The 17,500-nt window shown below is 44.9% G+C and overlaps 1 protein-coding gene across 1 annotated transcript in view; it reads right to left on the bottom strand.

Annotated features, from left to right (window-relative positions):
• The window catches only part of LOC115127151 (CSC1-like protein 2), a 116,859-nt gene that overhangs the window by 56,662 nt on the left and 42,697 nt on the right, over positions 1-17,500 (bottom strand). The window contains exons 5-12 of the mRNA XM_065008452.1: positions 17,038-17,128; positions 15,905-15,942; positions 14,920-15,062; positions 13,590-13,641; positions 9,777-9,885; positions 9,581-9,651; positions 3,504-3,584; positions 380-503 (exon numbers count right to left, since the gene is read on the bottom strand). Of these exons, the coding sequence (XP_064864524.1) occupies positions 380-503; positions 3,504-3,584; positions 9,581-9,651; positions 9,777-9,885; positions 13,590-13,641; positions 14,920-15,062; positions 15,905-15,942; positions 17,038-17,128 (709 nt within the window). The remainder of the gene's footprint in view (positions 1-379; positions 504-3,503; positions 3,585-9,580; positions 9,652-9,776; positions 9,886-13,589; positions 13,642-14,919; positions 15,063-15,904; positions 15,943-17,037; positions 17,129-17,500) is intronic.

Genomic DNA, 17,500 nt, shown 5'->3' with positions numbered 1-17,500 from the left:
GCGTGGTACTGGTACTGTAAACGGCGTGGTAGTGGTACTGTAAACGGTGTGGTAGTGGTACTGTAAACGGCGTGGTACTGTAAACGGCGTGGTACTGTAAACGGCATGGTACTGTAAACGGCATGGTACTGTAAACGGCGTGGTACTGTAAACGGCATGGTACTGTAAACGGCGTGGTACTGTAAACAGCGTGGTAGTGGTACTGTAAACGGCGTGGTACTGTAAACGGCGTGGTACTGTAAACGGTGTGGTACTGTAAACAGCGTGGTACTGTAAACGACGTGGTAGTGGTACTGGTAACAGCGTGGTACTGTAAACGACGTGGTACTGTAAACGGGTTTGAGGTGAGGGTTGAAATACAGCTCGACGTTGGTCTCACCTGTTCACAGCCCTTGATGATACAGCAACAGAGATGACCACAGGGTTTGGGGTTGATCATGGTGGGGATGTGCTCCTTGGACTGTAGGTCTTTAAAGAACTTCATGCTACGTTCAGTCTTCTTCCTGTTTACAGAAACACGTGCTCATGTCACATGACGAAATACACTGGATTACTAGACAAATTAGTAGTTGCTCATAAAGATAGGACCTCTCTCTATCTTTGCATCTGTGCCATTATGGCGTCTGTGACAGCATGGGCAGCACCATTAAGGCTACCTCAATTTTAAAGTAGTTCACGTTCTTCTTCTTTTGTGTTTAAAAAAAGAAGAAGTGTAAAACTAATATATTGGTTATTTACCGCCTCCTGCTGTGTTGGGAGTACTGAATCAAATCTGTGACCCCTAGATGTAGTTTGGACCACTATCAAGGTCCCAACACACCAAGACAGTCGTGAAGAGGGCACGAAAACACCTTTTCCCCCCTCAGGAGACTGAAAATAATTTGTCATGGGTCCCCAGATCCTCAAAAGGTTCTACAGCTGCACCATCGAGAGCATGGCTGCATCACCGCCTGGTACGGCAACTGCTAGGCATCCGACCGTAAGGAGCTACAGAGGGTAGTGGGTACGGCCCCAGTACATCACTGGGGCCAAGCTTCCTGCCATCCGGCCCCAGTACATCACTGGGGCCAAGCTTCCTGCCATCCAGGACCTTTATACCAGGTCCAAATGATTTTGTTAATATTTTGTTTAAACTGCACTGTTGGTTTAAGGGTTTTATAAGTAAGCATTTCCCGGGTTGTATTTGTGGCATATGACATTAGATGTGATGGCGGTGATCTTATAGCCATTTAAACCAATTAGAGGAAGACAATGCTCTGGCCACACCCAGTCAACAATACTGAAAATATATATAAACACAACATGTAAAGAGTGTTAGTTTCATGAGCTGAAATAAAAAATACTCTCAGAGATGTTTCATAACAACAAAAAACTTGATGAGATGATTTTCTGCACACAAACTGTCAGAAACCGTCTCGGGAAGCTCATCTTGTTGTCGTTGCCCTCAATAGGGAAGGACGAGGCGGCAGATAGCAGCAGGTAGCAGCAGGTAGGCTAGTGGTCAGAGCGCTGTGCCAGTAACCGAAAGGTTGCTAGATCGAATCCCCGAGCTGACAAGGTCTGTCGTTCTGTCGTCAATCTGTCGTTCTGCCCCTGAACAGGCAGTTAACCCACTGTTCCTAGGCCAGTTAACCCACTGTTCCTAGACCAGTTAACCCACTGTTCCTAGACCAGTTAACCCACTGTTCCTAGACCAGTTAACCCACTGTTCCTAGACCAGTTAACCCACTGTTCCTAGACCAGTTAACACACTGTTCCAAGACCAGTTAACCCACTGTTCCAAGACCAGTTAACACACTGTTCCTAGACCAGTTAACCCACTGTTCCTAGACCAGTTAACACACTGTTCCTAGACCAGTTAACTCATTGTTCCTAGACCAGTTAACCCACTGTTCCTAGACCAGTTAACCCACTGTTCCTAGACCAGTTAACCCACTGTTCCTAGAACAGTTAACCCACTGTTCCTAGACCAGTTAACACACTGTTCCTAGACCAGTTAACCTATTGTTCCTAGGGCCGTCATTGTAAATAATAATTTGTTCTTGAATGACTTGACAGGTTAAATAAAGGTAAAAAAACAAAACATTTGACCTGACTGTAACGTTTCTCATCTTGTGTTTCCTACACGGATGTATCTCGGCTTCACCGGGCAGATGTCTTGTGTTTCCTACACGGATGTATCTCGGCTTCACCGGGCAGATGTCTTGTGTTTCCTACACGGATGTATCTCGGCTTCACCGGGCAGATGGCAGACAGCGTGTACGGCGTTGTGTGGGCGAGCAGTTTGCTGATGTCAACGTTGGGAACAGAGTGGCTCCATGGTGACGGTGGAGGTTGTAGTATAGACCACTTTCTGTGTTTGCAAACATTGCCGCGGCGATGGCACCAGTTGGTGGCAGAACAAGGGGAAACTCTATTTACATGTTGCTTATGATTAGCATTAATTATTAGCATTTCATACTACTTTTTCGAATATAACTGGATTTTAAGGCTTGTATAAATGTCCTGCTTAATATAATGTTTGTGTCATCATCGCAAATCAACAGCTATTACACTTTTTTTAAAAGCACTTCAATTTCAACCAGTAAAATGGCTCTTTTGGCTATCTTTTGCTACAGATCAAATCAAATCAAATGTATTTATATAGCCCTTCGTACATCAGCTGATATCTCAAAGTATGGCGTTGTGTGGGCGAGCAGTTTGCCGATGTCAACGTTGGGAACAGAGTGGTGCCCCATGGTGACGGTGGGGTTATGGTATTGGCAGGTATAAGCCAAGGACAACAAACACAATTGCATTTTATCGATGGCAATTTGAATACACAGAGATACTGTGCTGAGATCCTGAGGCCCGTTGTCGTGCCGTTCATCCGCTGCCTTTACCTCATGCTTCAGCAGGATAACGCCCGGCCCCATGTCGCAAGGATCTGGACACAATTCCTGGAAGCTGAAAATGTCCCAGTTCTTCCATGGCTTGCGTACTCACCAGTCACCCATTGAGCATGTTTGGGATGCTCTGGACAGGCGTGTTCGAGTTCCCGCCAATATCCAGCAACTTCGCACAGCCATTGAAGAGGAGTGGGACCAACATTCCACAGGCCACAATCAACAGCCGGATCAACTCTATGCGAAGGAGATGTGTCAAACTGCATGAGGCAAATGGTGGTCACACCAGATACTGACTGGTTTTCTGATCAACGTCCCTACTTTTTTGTTTTTAAGGTGTCTGTGACCAACAGATGCATATCTGTATTCCAAGTCATGTGAAAACCATAGATTAGGACCTAATGAATTTATTTCAATTGACTGATTTTCCGTAGTTGAGCAGCAACTCAGTAAAATCTTTCAAAAATGTTTCCATGTTGCGTTTATTTTTGTTCAGTGTACTTTAAAATGGTGGAAGCCCCTCAATGGAAAACGCCCACGCTGAAACGTGTTCGATCTAATTCCAGTCTCTATGGTATTGCTACGGACGGCGACAGTCAAGCGGAGACCACTACTTACCTTTCTGAGTTGAGGGACATCAGCTTGGCCACATCGTAACAAATACGAGCCTCTAGCACACAACAGTTTTCATAAGCCTGTCTGTAATTGAGAGAAAAGGGGAGGGTGGAGGGGGAAAGAGATTGGAAAGGTAAGGATTAAAAGGTATGGACATGGAGGAATCTGTTTTCTACAAGTCTATAGTATTCCCTTCAGTCTTTTGTTGGTTGCGGACATTACATCGTAGGTTAGAAGTCCCTCAGCAGTCCGTCTGTATAACATGTCACAGTTATAGAAATAGGACTAAAACATAATGCAGAAGCACCACTCATCGCAGAACGTTGACTTGAACGGCAATGCCTGTTCTAGTAATTTTGTTTCTATGGTTGGTGACAGTGACCACTGCCAGTACCTATACAGAACCACACCACGGGGGGGGGGGGGGGGGGATTAGATTCAGATAGAAAGCATTTCAAATCAAGGAAGTGATCCATGGTCGATATTCTAGTAATCGAATTACCTTTTATCATAGTCACTATTACAGGACTGTAATCTAATCACGTTGAACAAAAATATAAACTCAACATGTAAAGTGTTGGTCCCATGGCTCATGAGCTGAAATAAAAGATGCCTGAAATTTTCCATACGCACAAAAAAGCTTATTTCTCTCAAATTTTGTGCACAAATGTGTGTTTTTTATCCCTGTTAGTGAGCATTTCTCCTTTGCCAAGATAATCCATCCACCTGACATGTGTGGAATATCAATAAACTGATTAAACAGCATGATCATTACACAGGTGCACCTTGTGCTGGGGACAATAAAAGGCCACTAAAATGTGCAGTTTTGACACACAACACAATGCCACAGATGTCTCAAGTTTTGAGGGAGGATGCAATTGCCATTCTGACTGCAGGAAGGTCCACCAGAGCTGTTGCCAGGAAATTTAATGATACTTTCTCTACCATAAACCACCTCTCTAAAGTCGTTTTAGAGAATTTGGTAGAACGTCCAACCGGGCCTCACAACCGGAGACGGCGTGGTGTGGGCGAGCGGTTTGCTATTGTCAACGTTGTGAACTTAGTGCCCCATAGTGGCGGTGGGGTTATGGTATGAGCAGGCATAAACTAAGGACAACGAACACAAGTGTATTTTATCAATGTCAATTTGAATACACAGAGAGAGTGTGGTGAGATCCTGAGGCCCATTGTGACGCCATTCAGCATGATAATGCACAGCCCCATGTCACAAAGATCTGTAGACAAGCTGAAAATGTCCCAGTTCTTCCATGGCCTGCGTACTCACCAGATGTGTCACTCATTGAGCATGTTTGGGATGCTCTGGATCGACGTGTAGGACAGCGTGTCCCAGTTACCGCCAATATCCAGCAACTTCACACAGCCATTGAAGAGTGGGACAACATTCCACAGGCCCTAATCCACAGCCTGATCAACTCTATGTGAAGGAGATATTGGTCTCTCTCTCTGCAGAGTACTGAACAACTGACATGTTGGTCTCTCTCTCTGCAGAATACTGAACAACTGACATGTTGGTCTCTCTCTGCAGAATACTGAACAACTGACATGTTGGTCTCTCTCTGCAGACTACTGAACAATTGACACGTTGGTCTCCCTCTCTCTCTGGAGAATACTGAACAACTGACATGTTGGTCTCTCTCTGCAGAATACTGAACAACTGACATGTTGGTCTCTCTCTGCAGAATACTGAACAACTGACATGTTGGTCTCTCTCTGCAGAATACTGAACAACTGACATGTTGATCTCTCTCTCTCTCTGCAGAATACTGAACAACTGACATGTTGGTCTCTCTCTGCAGAATACTGAACAACTGACACATTGGTCTCTCTCTCTCTCTGCAGAATACTGAACAACTGACACATTGGTCTCTCTCTCTCTCTGCAGAATACTGAACAACTGACATGTTGGTCTCTCTCCCTCTCTGCAGAATACTGAACAACTGACACATTGGTCTCTCTCTCTCTCTCTCTCTCTCTGCAGAATACTGAACAGAAACTGACAACTGACATGTTGGTCTCTCTCTCTCTGCAGAATACTGAACAACTGACATGTTGGTCTCTCTCCCTCTCTGCAGAATACTGAACAACTGACACATTGGTCTCTCTCTCTCTCTGCAGAATACTGAAGAACTGACATGTTGGTCTCTCTCTCTCTCTGCAGAATACTGAACAACTGACATGTTGGTGACATGTTGGTCTCTCTCTCTGCAGAATACTGAACAACTGACATGTTGGTCTCTCTCTGCAGAATACTGAACAACTGACATGTTGGTCTCCCTCTTTCTCTGCAGAATACTGAACAACTGACATGTTGGTCTCTCAGAATACTCTCTCTGAGAATACTGAACAACTGACATGTTGGTCTCTCTCTGCAGAATACTGAACAACTGACTGAACAACTGACATGTTGGTCTCTCTCCCTCTCTCTCTGCAGAATACTGAACAACTGACATGTTGGTTGGTCTCTCTGCTCTGCAGAATACTGAACAACTGACATGTTGGAACTGACATGTTCTCTCTCTGCAGAATACTGAACAACTGACATGTTGGTCTCTCTGCAGAATACTGACAACTGACATGTTGGTCTCCCTCTCTCTGCAGAATACTGAACAACTGACATGTTGGTCTCCCACTCGCTCTGCAGAATACTGAACAACTGACATGTTGGTCTCCCTCTTTCTCTGCAGAATACTGAACAACTGACATGTTGGTCTCTCTCTGCAGAATACTGAACAACTGACATGTTGGTCTCCCTCTCTCTCTCTGCAGAATACTGAACAACTGACATGTTGGTCACTCTCTCTCTCTGCAGAATACTGAACAACTGACATGTTGGTCTCTCTCTGCAGAATACTGAACAACTGACATGTTGGTCTCTCTCTGCAGAATACTGAACAACTGACATGTTGGTCTCTCTCTGCAGAATACTGAACAACTGACATGTTGGTCCCTCTCTCTCCCTCTCTCTCTGCAGAATACTGAACAACTGACATGTTGGTCTCTCTCTGCAGAATACTGAACAACTGACATGTTGGTCTCTCTCTGCAGAATACTGAACAACTGACATGTTGGTCTCTCTTGCAGAATACTGAACAACTGACATGTTGCTCTCTCTCTGCAGAATACTGAACAACTGACATGTTGGTCTCTCTCTGCAGAATACTGAACAACTGACATGTTGGTCTCTCTCTGCAGAATACTGAACAACTGACATGTTGGTCTCTCTCTCTCTCTGCAGAATACTGAACAACTGACATGTTGGTCTCTCTCTGCAGAATACTGAACAACTGACACATTGGTCTCTCTCTGCAGAATATATTGGTTGGTCTCTCTCTGCAGAATACTGAACAACTGACATGTTGATCTCTCTCTCTCTCTGCAGAATACTGAACAACTGACATGTTGGTCTCTCTCTGCAGAATACTGAACAACTGACACATTGGTCTCTCTCTCTCTCTGCAGAATACTGAACAACTGACACATTGGTCTCTCTCTCTCTCTGCAGAATACTGAACAACTGACATGTTGGTCTCTCTCCCTCTCTGCAGAATACTGAACAACTGACACATTGGTCTCTCTCTCTCTCTGCAGAATACTGAAGAACTGACATGTTGGTCTCTCTCTCTCTCTGCAGAATACTGAACAACTGACATGTTGGTCTCTCTCTCTCTCTCTCTGCAGAATACTGAGCAACTGACATGTTGGTCTCCCTCTCTCTGCAGAATACTGAACAACTGACATGTTGGTCTCCCACTCGCTCTGCAGAATACTGAACAACTGACATGTTGGTCTCTCTCTCTGCAGAATACTGAACAACTGACATGTTGGTCTCCCTCTTTCTCTGCAGAATACTGAACAACTGACATGTTGGTCTCTCTCTGCAGAATACTGAACAACTGACATGTTGGTCTCCCTCTCTCTCTCTGCAGAATACTGAACAACTGACATGTTGGTCACTCTCTCTCTCTGCAGAATACTGAACAACTGACATGTTGGTCTCTCTCTGCAGAATACTGAACAACTGACATGTTGGTCTCTCTCTGCAGAATACTGAACAACTGACATGTTGGTCTCTCTCTGCAGAATACTGAACAACTGACATGTTGGTCCCTCTCTCTCCCTCTCTCTCTGCAGAATACTGAACAACTGACATGTTGGTTTCTCTCTGCAGACTACTGAACAACTGACATGTTGGTCTCCCTCTGCAGAATACTGAACAACTGACATGTTGGTCTCTCTCTGCAGACTACTGAACAACTGACACGTTGGTCTCCCTCTCTCTCTGCAGAATACTGAACAACTGACATGTTGGTCTCTCTCTGCAGAATACTGAACAACTGCCATGTTGGTCTCCCTCTGCAGAATACTGAACAACTGACATGTTGGTCTCTCTCTCTGCAGAATACTGAACAACTGACATGTTGGTCTCCCTCTCTCTCTGCAGAATACTGAACAACTGACATGTTGGTCTCTCTCTGCAGAATACTGAACAACTGACATGTTGGTCTCTCTCTGCAGAATACTGAACAACTGACATGTTGGTCTCTCTCTCTCTCTGCAGAATACTGAACAACTGACATGTTAGTCTCTCTCTCTGCAGAATACTGAACAACTGACATGTTGGTCTCCCTCTCTCTCTCTCTGCAGAATACTGAACAACTGACATGTTGGTCTCTCTGTGCAGAATACTGAACAACTGACATGTTGGTCCCTCTCTCTCCGCAGAATACTGAACAACTGACATGTTGGTCTCTCCCTGCAGACTACTGAACAACTGACATGTTGGTCTCTCTCTGCAGAATACTGAACAACTGACATGTTGGTCTCCCTCTCTCTCTGGAGAATACTGAACAACTGACATGTTGGTCTCTCTCTCGCTCTGCAGAATACTGAACAACTGACATGTTGGTCTCTCTCTGCAGACTACTGAACAACTGACATGTTGGTCTCTCTCTGCAGACTACTGAACAACTGACATGTTGGTCTCCCTCTCTCTCTGGAGAATACTGAACAACTGACATGTTGGTCTCTCTCTGGAGAATACTGAACAACTGACATGTTGGTCTCTCTCTGGAGAATACTGAACAACTGACATGTTGGTCTCTCTCTCTCTCTGCAGAATACTGAACAACTGACATGTTGGTCTCTCTCTTGCTCTGCAGAATACTGAACAACTGACATGTTGGTCTCTCTCTGCAGACTACTGAACAACTGACATGTTGGTCTCTCTCTCTCTCTGCAGAATACTGAACAACTGACATGTTGGTCTCTCTCTGGAGAATACTGAACAACTGACATGTTGGTCTGTCTCTGCAGAATACTGAACAACTGACATGTTGGTCTCTCTCTGCAGACATACTGAACAACTGACATGTTGGTCTCTCTCTGCAGACTACTGAACAACTGACATGTTGGTCTCTCTCTCTCTCTGCAGACTATTGAACAACTGACATGTTGGTCTCTCTCTGCAGAATACTGAACAACTGACATGTTGGTCTCTCTCTGGAGAATACTGAACAACTGACATGTTGGTCTGTCTCTGCAGAATACTGAACAACTGACATGTTGGTCTCTCTCTGCAGACTACTGAACAACTGACATGTTGGTCTCTCTCTGCAGAATACTGAACAACTGACATGTTGGTCTCCCTCTCTCTCTGCAGAATACTGAACAACTGACATGTTGGCCTCCCTCTCTCTCTCTGCAGAATACTGAACAACTGACATGTTGGTCTCTCTCTGCAGAATACTGAACAACTGACATGTTGGCCTCCCCCTCCCAGTGTGTCTGTCCCCCCCCCCCCCCAAACCATTGAAGCTTGCGAAGTGAAATCAGGAAATCATTGGGACGGCAGGGTAGCCTAGTGGTTAGAGTCTTGGACTAGTAACCGAAAGGTTTCAAGATCAAATCCCCGAGCTGACAAGTAAAATATCTGTCGTTCTGCCCCTGAACAGGCAGTTAACCCACTGTTCCTAGGCCGTCATTGTAAATAAGAATTTGTTCTTAACTGACTTGCCTAGTTATATAAAAAATAAAATAAATAAAAACCAGACAGGACTTACTCAAAGTGTTGCTTGATGTGCTTCTCCTCTGCATACTTGGAGATCCCGTTGACAAATAAAGTGCGTTTCACCTGAAAAGAAGAGACAGAAACTATGATATGGTGGACTTTTCACATTGACTTGGTGCGTGCGTGCGTGCGTGTGTGTGCGTGTGCGTGCGTGTGCGTGTGCGTGCGTGTGTGTTCATACCACCCACCAGATCGTCCTCTCTGTAGTGCATCTTGGAGGTGTGTCGTCTCATGCTGTACACGGTCAGCAACAGGTAGAGGAACGCAAAGGTGGTGTGGAGCCACAGCAGCATGTTACTGAGAGGAGAGAGAAACCCAGTTAGTCACAGCAGTATGTTACTGAGAGAGAGAGAAACCCAGTTAGTCACAGCAGTATGTTACTGAGAGGAGAGAGAAACCCAGTTAGTCACAGCAGTATGTTACTGAGAGGAGAGAGAAACCCAGTTAGTCACAGCAGTATGTTACTGAGAGGAGAGAGAAACCCAGTTAGTCACAGCAGTATGTTACTGAGAGGAGAGAGAAACCCAGTTAGTCACAGCAGTATGTTACTGAGAGGAGATAAACCCAGTTAGTCACAGCAGTATGTTACTGAGAGGAGAGAGAAACCCAGTTAGTCACAGCAGTATGTTACTGAGAGGAGAGAGAAACCCAGTTAGTCACAGCAGTATGTTACTGAGAGGAGAGAGAAACCCAGTTAGTCACAGCAGTATGTTACTGAGAGGAGAGAGAAACCCAGTTAGTCACAGCAGTATGTTACTGAGAGGAGAGAGAAACCCAGTTAGTCACAGCAGTATGTTACTGAGAGGAGATAAACCCAGTTAGTCACAGCAGTATGTTACTGAGAGGAGAGAGAAACCCAGTTAGTCACAGCAGTATGTTACTGAGAGGAGAGAAACCCAGTTAGTCACAGCAGTATGTTACTGAGAGAGGAGAGAAACCCAGTTAGTCACAGCAGTATGTTACTGAGAGGAGAGAGAAACCCAGTTAGTCACAGCAGTATGTTACTGAGAGGAGAGAGAAACCCAGTTAGTCACAGCAGTATGTTACTGAGAGGAGAGAGAAACCCAGTTAGTCACAGCAGTATGTTACTGAGAGGAGAGAAACCCAGTTAGTCACAGCAGTATGTTACTGAGAGGAGAGAAACCCAGTTAGTCACAGCAGTATGTTACTGAGAGAGGAGAGAGACCCAGTTAGTCACAGCAGTATGTTACTGAGAGGAGAGAAACCCAGTTAGTCACAGCAGTATGTTACTGAGAGGAGAGAGAAACCCAGTTAGTCACAGCAGTATGTTACTGAGAGGAGAGAAACCCAGTTAGTCACAGCAGTATGTTACTGAGAGAGGAGAGAGACCCAGTTAGTCACAGCAGTATGTTACTGAGAGGAGAGAGAAACCCAGTTAGTCACAGCAGTATGTTACTGAGAGAGGAGAGAGAAACCCAGTTAGTCACAGCAGTATGTTACTGAGAGAGGAGATAAACCCAGTTAGTCACAGCAGTATGTTACTGAGAGGAGAGAGAAACCCAGTTAGTCACAGCAGTATGTTACTGAGAGGAGAGAGAAACCCAGTTAGTCACAGCAGTATGTTACTGAGAGGAGAGAGAAACCCAGTTAGTCACAGCAGTATGTTACTGAGAGGAGATAAACCCAGTTAGTCACAGCAGTATGTTACTGAGAGGAGAGAAACCCAGTTAGTCACAGCAGTATGTTACTGAGAGGAGAGAGAAACCCAGTTAGTCACAGCAGTATGTTACTGAGAGAGGAGAGAGAAACCCAGTTAGTCACAGCAGTATGTTACTGAGAGAGGAGAGAGAAACCCAGTTAGTCACAGCAGTATGTTACTGAGAGAGGAGAGAGAAACCCAGTTAGTCACAGCAGTATGTTACTGAGAGAGGAGAGAGAAACCCAGTTAGTCACAGCAGTATGTTACTGAGAGAGGAGATAAACCCAGTTAGTCACAGCAGTATGTTACTGAGAGGAGAGAGAAACCCAGTTAGTCACAGCAGTATGTTACTGAGAGGAGATAAACCCAGTTAGTCACAGCAGTATGTTACTGAGAGAGGAGAGAGAAACCCAGTTAGTCACAGCAGTATGTTACTGAGAGGAGATAAACCCAGTTAGTCACAGCAGTATGTTACTGAGAGAGGAGAGAGACCCAGTTAGTCACAGCAGTATGTTACTGAGAGGAGGACAGACACCAAACATTCCTACTAAAATTGGAGCAAGATGTCCAATCAAAAACACATATTTTGACCAAAAGATATAATCATATATATATATATATATATATACAGTGGGGCAAAAAAGTATTTAGTCAGCCACCAATTGTGCAAGTTCTCCCACTTAAAAAGATGAGAGAGGCCTGTAATTGTCATCATAGGTACACTTCAACTATGACAGATAAAATGAGAAAAAAATCCAGAAAATCACATTGTAGGATTTTTAATGAATTTATTTGCAAATTATGGTGGAAAATAAGAATTAGTCTGACTAAATCGATGGAAGGCAGAGAAAGTGGTCAAGAACCTGGGAAAAAGGAATTGTGTCAGCTAGTCTGGATGCTGTGAGAGAATCAAGGCAAACTGACAGGCTCAAACGTCCTCTTTCTCCTCGAATACAGAGGACAGAAAAACAATAGAGAAGTAAGACGGTAAAGATGGATATCGATGTTTAGACGTGACGTAGTATTTTCATATTTTAGTATTCGCTTTTTACTTATTCGTTGTAAAATTCTTGTTCTATTTAAATGATTCTCACACAAAAAAAAACAAGCGTATGTCTGTGAAATGTCACCGGAACACAGAGCACAGCAAGATCTTTATTTCCAAAGCCGTTTTACATTTAATTCAGCTCGTCGTGCATAATAATGTTTTTTTATTTCTCCGTTATTTTACCAGGTAAGTTGACTGAGAACACGTTCTCATTTGCAGCAACGACCTGGGGAATAGTTACAGGGGAGAGGAGGGGGATTAATGAGCCAATTGTAAACTATTAGGTGACCGTGATGGTTTTGAGGGCCAGATTGGGAATTTAGCCAGGACACCAGGGGTTAACACCCCTACGATAAGTGCCATGGGATTTTTAATGAGCTCAGAGAGTCAGGACACCCGTTTAACGTCCCATCCGAAAGACGGCACCCTACACAGGGCAGTGTCCCCAATACCTGCCCTGGGATCTTTTTTTAGACCAGAGGAAAGACTGCCTCCTACTGGCCCTCCAACACCACTTCCAGCAGCATCTGGTCTCCCATCCAGGAACTGACCAGGACCAACCCTGCTTAGCTTCAGAAGAAAGCCAGCAGTGGTATGTAGGGTGGTATGCTGGGTGGTATGTAGGGTGGTATGTAGGGTGGTATGCAGGGTGGTATGTAGGGTGGTATGCAGGGTGGTATGTAGGGTGGTATACAGAGTGGTATGCAGGGTGGTATGCAGGGTGGTATGCAGGTGGTATGCAGGGTGGTATGTAGGGTGGTATGCAGGGTGGTATGCAGGGTGGTATGCAGGGTGGTATGTAGGGTGGTATGCAGAGTGGTATGTAGGGTGGTATGTAGGGTGGTATTCAGGGTGGTATGCAGGGTGGTATGCACGGTGGTATGTAGAGTGGCATGCAGGATGGTATGCAGGGTGGTATGCAGGGTGGTATGCTGCTGGCATACATTTTAAGAGAAAGACGCCAATCAACGATTCAGAACATGAAGATTCATATTGGTCAAGGTAAAATGTTATTGATTGGCTGAAAGCCGTGGTATATCATAATGTATAGCACGGGTATGACAAAAACACCAACAACAACACAACGTTTACTGTTCGGATAACGTTGGTAACCAGTTTATAAAAGCAATAAGGCACCTCTGGGGTTTGTGATATATGGCCAATATACCACGACTAAGGGCTGTGTCCAGGCGGTACCCCTGAGGTGCCTTATTGCTTAATTAGAACACAAGGAAGTTCATGTATCCCCACCATCACCCTACAATAAGGAAACAGTCATGGAGAAGCACTCACTTGGCATCCAGATTGGCTATAGTGGTACGCCCAAAACTGTAGGCATTGTTTTCTGTGTGGGGGAAAAAAAAAAAGAGATTATATTTTACTTCATGGTTAGCCTAGTACACAGTAGAATAATAGGACATTATGGTCTGTTGAAGCAGCTAGTCCTTCTATTTCTACGATTGGGTTCTAGAATGGGAATGTACGTTATAGTTCATTCTATGATTGGGTTCTAGAATGGGAATGTACGTTATAGTTCATTCTATGATTGGGTTCTAGAATGGGAATGTACGTTATAGTTCATTCTATGATTGGGTTCTAGAATGGGAATGTACGTTATAGTTCATTCTATGATTGGGTTCTAGAATGGGAATGTACGTTATAGTTCATTCTATTTCTATGGGTGGGTTGGAGGCTCATGTGTTTTTGTCCATTCTAATTATTCTACATCTATGGGTGGGTTGGAGGCTCATGTGTTTTTAGAGGAGCAGGAGGTTTCCTATTGTGGAAATGAATCCACAAGGCGCTGATGAGAAGAATTTGACTCATGTGATACACAGAATATATATTTTAAATGGCCAATCTGGCCAGCATGACCACAGCTATTTCTACACAGAGGACATTGATAGTAATTACATCTAATAACAAATAGTCTGCCCTTGTACATCAAGCCGCCTCGCCCTAGAGGAGCAGCCGCCTCACCCTAGAGGAGCAGCCGCCTCACAGCCGCCTCGCCCTAGAGGAGCAGCCGCCTCACCCTAGAGGAGCAGCCGCCTCACCCTAGAGGAGCAGCCGCCTCGCCCTAGAGGGGCAGCCGCCTCACAGCCGCCTCGCACTAGAGGAGCAGCCGCCTCACAGCCGCCTCGCCCTAGAGGAGCAGCCGCCTCACCCTAGAGGAGCAGCCGCCTAGACGAGCTGGAGATGTGTTCCTGCCCTATGGACTCAGACAAGGCTACTTTCTCACTTACTTGTATTTGCCTCCACTTTGATGTTTCACGTGACGACAAGATGGAAAAATCACATGATATAACCCTTGAGTCATCAGAGTTAAAATAGATACAATTCAATCTATAATAATAACCTCAAAGTCCTAAAACCCCACTATCCAGACTAAAGGACTTCTGAAGTGAGGGATTTCTGATGACTACTAGGGATACGCCTCAAATGACACCCTATTCCCTCTGAAGTGCACTACTTTAGACCAGGACCCACAGGGACACCCACACAGACATAGGGAAATAGAGCCCTGGTCTAAAGTAGTGCACTACATAGGGGATAGGGGACACCACCAGTCCAGTGTTAGTCTCAAGTATTCCTGAAGTCCCACCCCCTAAACCCCACTCACCCAATAGATTTCCTGAGAAGTTGACGGGCAGGACAATGGCCACTGAGAGCACGCCCACCACCACCAGCAGACCAATGATGTGCCTCTGGAAGGAGAGGTAGTGTACTGCATCCTCCCCACACTTTTCCCTGATCTCCTCATCCCTGGAGAGAGAGAGAAACAGACAGACAGGAGAGAGACAGACAGAAAGAGAGGAGAGAGACAGACAGACAGAGAGGAGAGAGACAGACAGACAGAGAGGAGAGAGACAGAGAAAGAGAGAGAGGAGAGGAGGGAGACAGAGAGGAGAGGAGGGAGACAGAGAGGAGAGAGAGAGGAGAGACAGACAGACAGAGAGGAGAGAGACAGACAGACAGAGAGGAGAGAGACAGAGAAAGAGAGAGAGGAGAGGAGGGAGACAGAGAGGAGAGAGAGAGGAGAGACAGACAGACAGAGAGGAGAGAGACAGAGAAAGAGAGAGAGGAGAGGAGGGAGACAGAGAGGAGAGAGAGAGGAGAGACAGACAGACAGAGAGGAGAGAGACAGAGAAAGAGAGAGAGGAGAGGAGGGAGACAGAGAGGAGAGAGACAGAGAAAGAGAGAGGAGAGGAGAGAGAGACAAATAGAGAGGAGAGAGAGAGACAGAAAGAGAGGAGAGAGAGACAGACAGAGAGGAGAGAGAAAGAAAGAGAGAGGAGAGAGACAGACAGAGAGGAGAGACAGACAGAGAGGAGAGGAGAGAGACAGACAGGAGAGAAGAGAGAGACAGAGAGGAGAGAAGAGAGACAGAGAGGAGAGAGACAGACAGAGACAGAAAGAGAGAGATTGAACTTTTATTTAACCAGGAAAGTCCCTTTGAGGCAGAGCAGACCTCTGAACAGTCAAATTGACCGTTTGTTTGTTAACACACACACACACACACACACCTAAATTCCAACTCACACACAACCTCATTCTCCCTTCCTTGCTGTCCCATGCCCGCACCCAAAACTTTATTGGAGACTCACTTTATGCGGAAGATGGCTGTTAACCAGGAGCAGAAGCCCTGAAGAGAGATGAGACTCTAGGTTAGAGCTGCCGTAGATTACAGGTTATTATCCAATTGGGGGAAATTCTTCTTGCAACGTTGTGTCACAGTAGTGGCCTCATAAAAGTGAGTAAGTGACCCGATTAAAACTCAAAATGTCAAGGTTCTCCCGAGCTGTATCCTGCAGTGTTGGGGTCAATTCCATTTAAATTCCAATCAATTCAGAACATAAATCAAATTCTAATTCCACAAATTCTAATTCCAAAAAGCATTGAAGAGAATTTACATTTCAGTGTAATTCCTGAATTGAAAAGAAATTGGCCCGTAACCTCGGTATCCTGTTCTCTGGTACAATGTACACTTGGTCAGCAGTTTCAAAGTAATGCTGACAATAGGACGAAATCAACGCCGTGGTTCTCTCAGCTTACTCTCTTAAAGATGCACTCTCAAACGGTTGTATAATTTCAGTCGGTAGTTTTAAAAGTGGTGTTCAGAAGCCTAAAGTGGTAACCGTTTTTTGTTGTTGTTGTGTACTACATCATCCAATTGTCTACTACATCAACCAGTTGTCTACTACATCAACCAGTTGTCTACTACATCATCCAGTTGTCTACTACATCATCCAGTTGTCTACTACATCATCCAGTTGTCTACTACATCATCCAATTGTCTACTACATCAACCAATTGTCTACTACATCATCCAATTGTCTACTACATCATCCAATTGTCTACTATATCAACCAATTGTCTACTACATCAACCAATTGTCTACTACATCATCCAATTGTCTACTACATCATCCAATTGTCTACTACATCATCCAGTTGTCTACTACATCATCCAGTTGTCTACTACATCATCCAGTTGTCTACTACATCATCCAATTGTCTACTACATCATCCATTTGGTGTGACATGTTACGAATTTGTTGTGCTTAAGATCCCAGAGTGCATCTTTAACATGTATTCACTAACTAAGTGGTTCTGGATAAGACCGTCTGCTAAATGACTCAAATGTACGACAAGTTTTCCTGTTTGTAGTGAAGTCCCTACTGTGGCCGCTCCACACCCCACGACCCCTGATCCCAGTAAAAACAGGAAGTGGTACTTACAGTGTCTCTCTGCTCAAAGTCCACTGAGCTGGAGACAGAGGTCAGGCGTTCGTAGCGATCGGGTAGCTCCGACGTCATGGCAGACGCCACACTGCACACACAATGTTAAAAAGATAGAACTAGCATTAGCCTGATGCTTCCCAACAACAAACCTGATGGAGAATAGCATTAGCCTAGTATTGGCCTGACGCTTCCCAACAACAAATCTGATGGAGATAGCATTAGCCTAGCATTAGCCTGACGCTTCCCAACAACAAACCTGATGGAGAATAGCATTAGCCTAGCATTAGCCTGACGCTTCCCAACAACAAATCTGATGGAGATAGCATTAGCCTAGCATTAGCCTGACGCTTCCCAACAACAAACCTGATGTAGATAGCATTAGCCTAGCATTAGCCTGACGCTTCCCAACAACAAACCTGATCTCAAATAGTTAGTTAGACAGTATCAACAGTGTGTTTAT

The sequence above is a fragment of the Oncorhynchus nerka genome, linkage group LG23, assembly GCF_034236695.1.
Source record: "Oncorhynchus nerka isolate Pitt River linkage group LG23, Oner_Uvic_2.0, whole genome shotgun sequence".
NCBI lineage: Eukaryota > Metazoa > Chordata > Actinopteri > Salmoniformes > Salmonidae > Oncorhynchus > Oncorhynchus nerka.
Note: the sequence above shows the minus strand (reverse complement) of the source record. Positions and strands in the feature narration are given on the sequence as shown.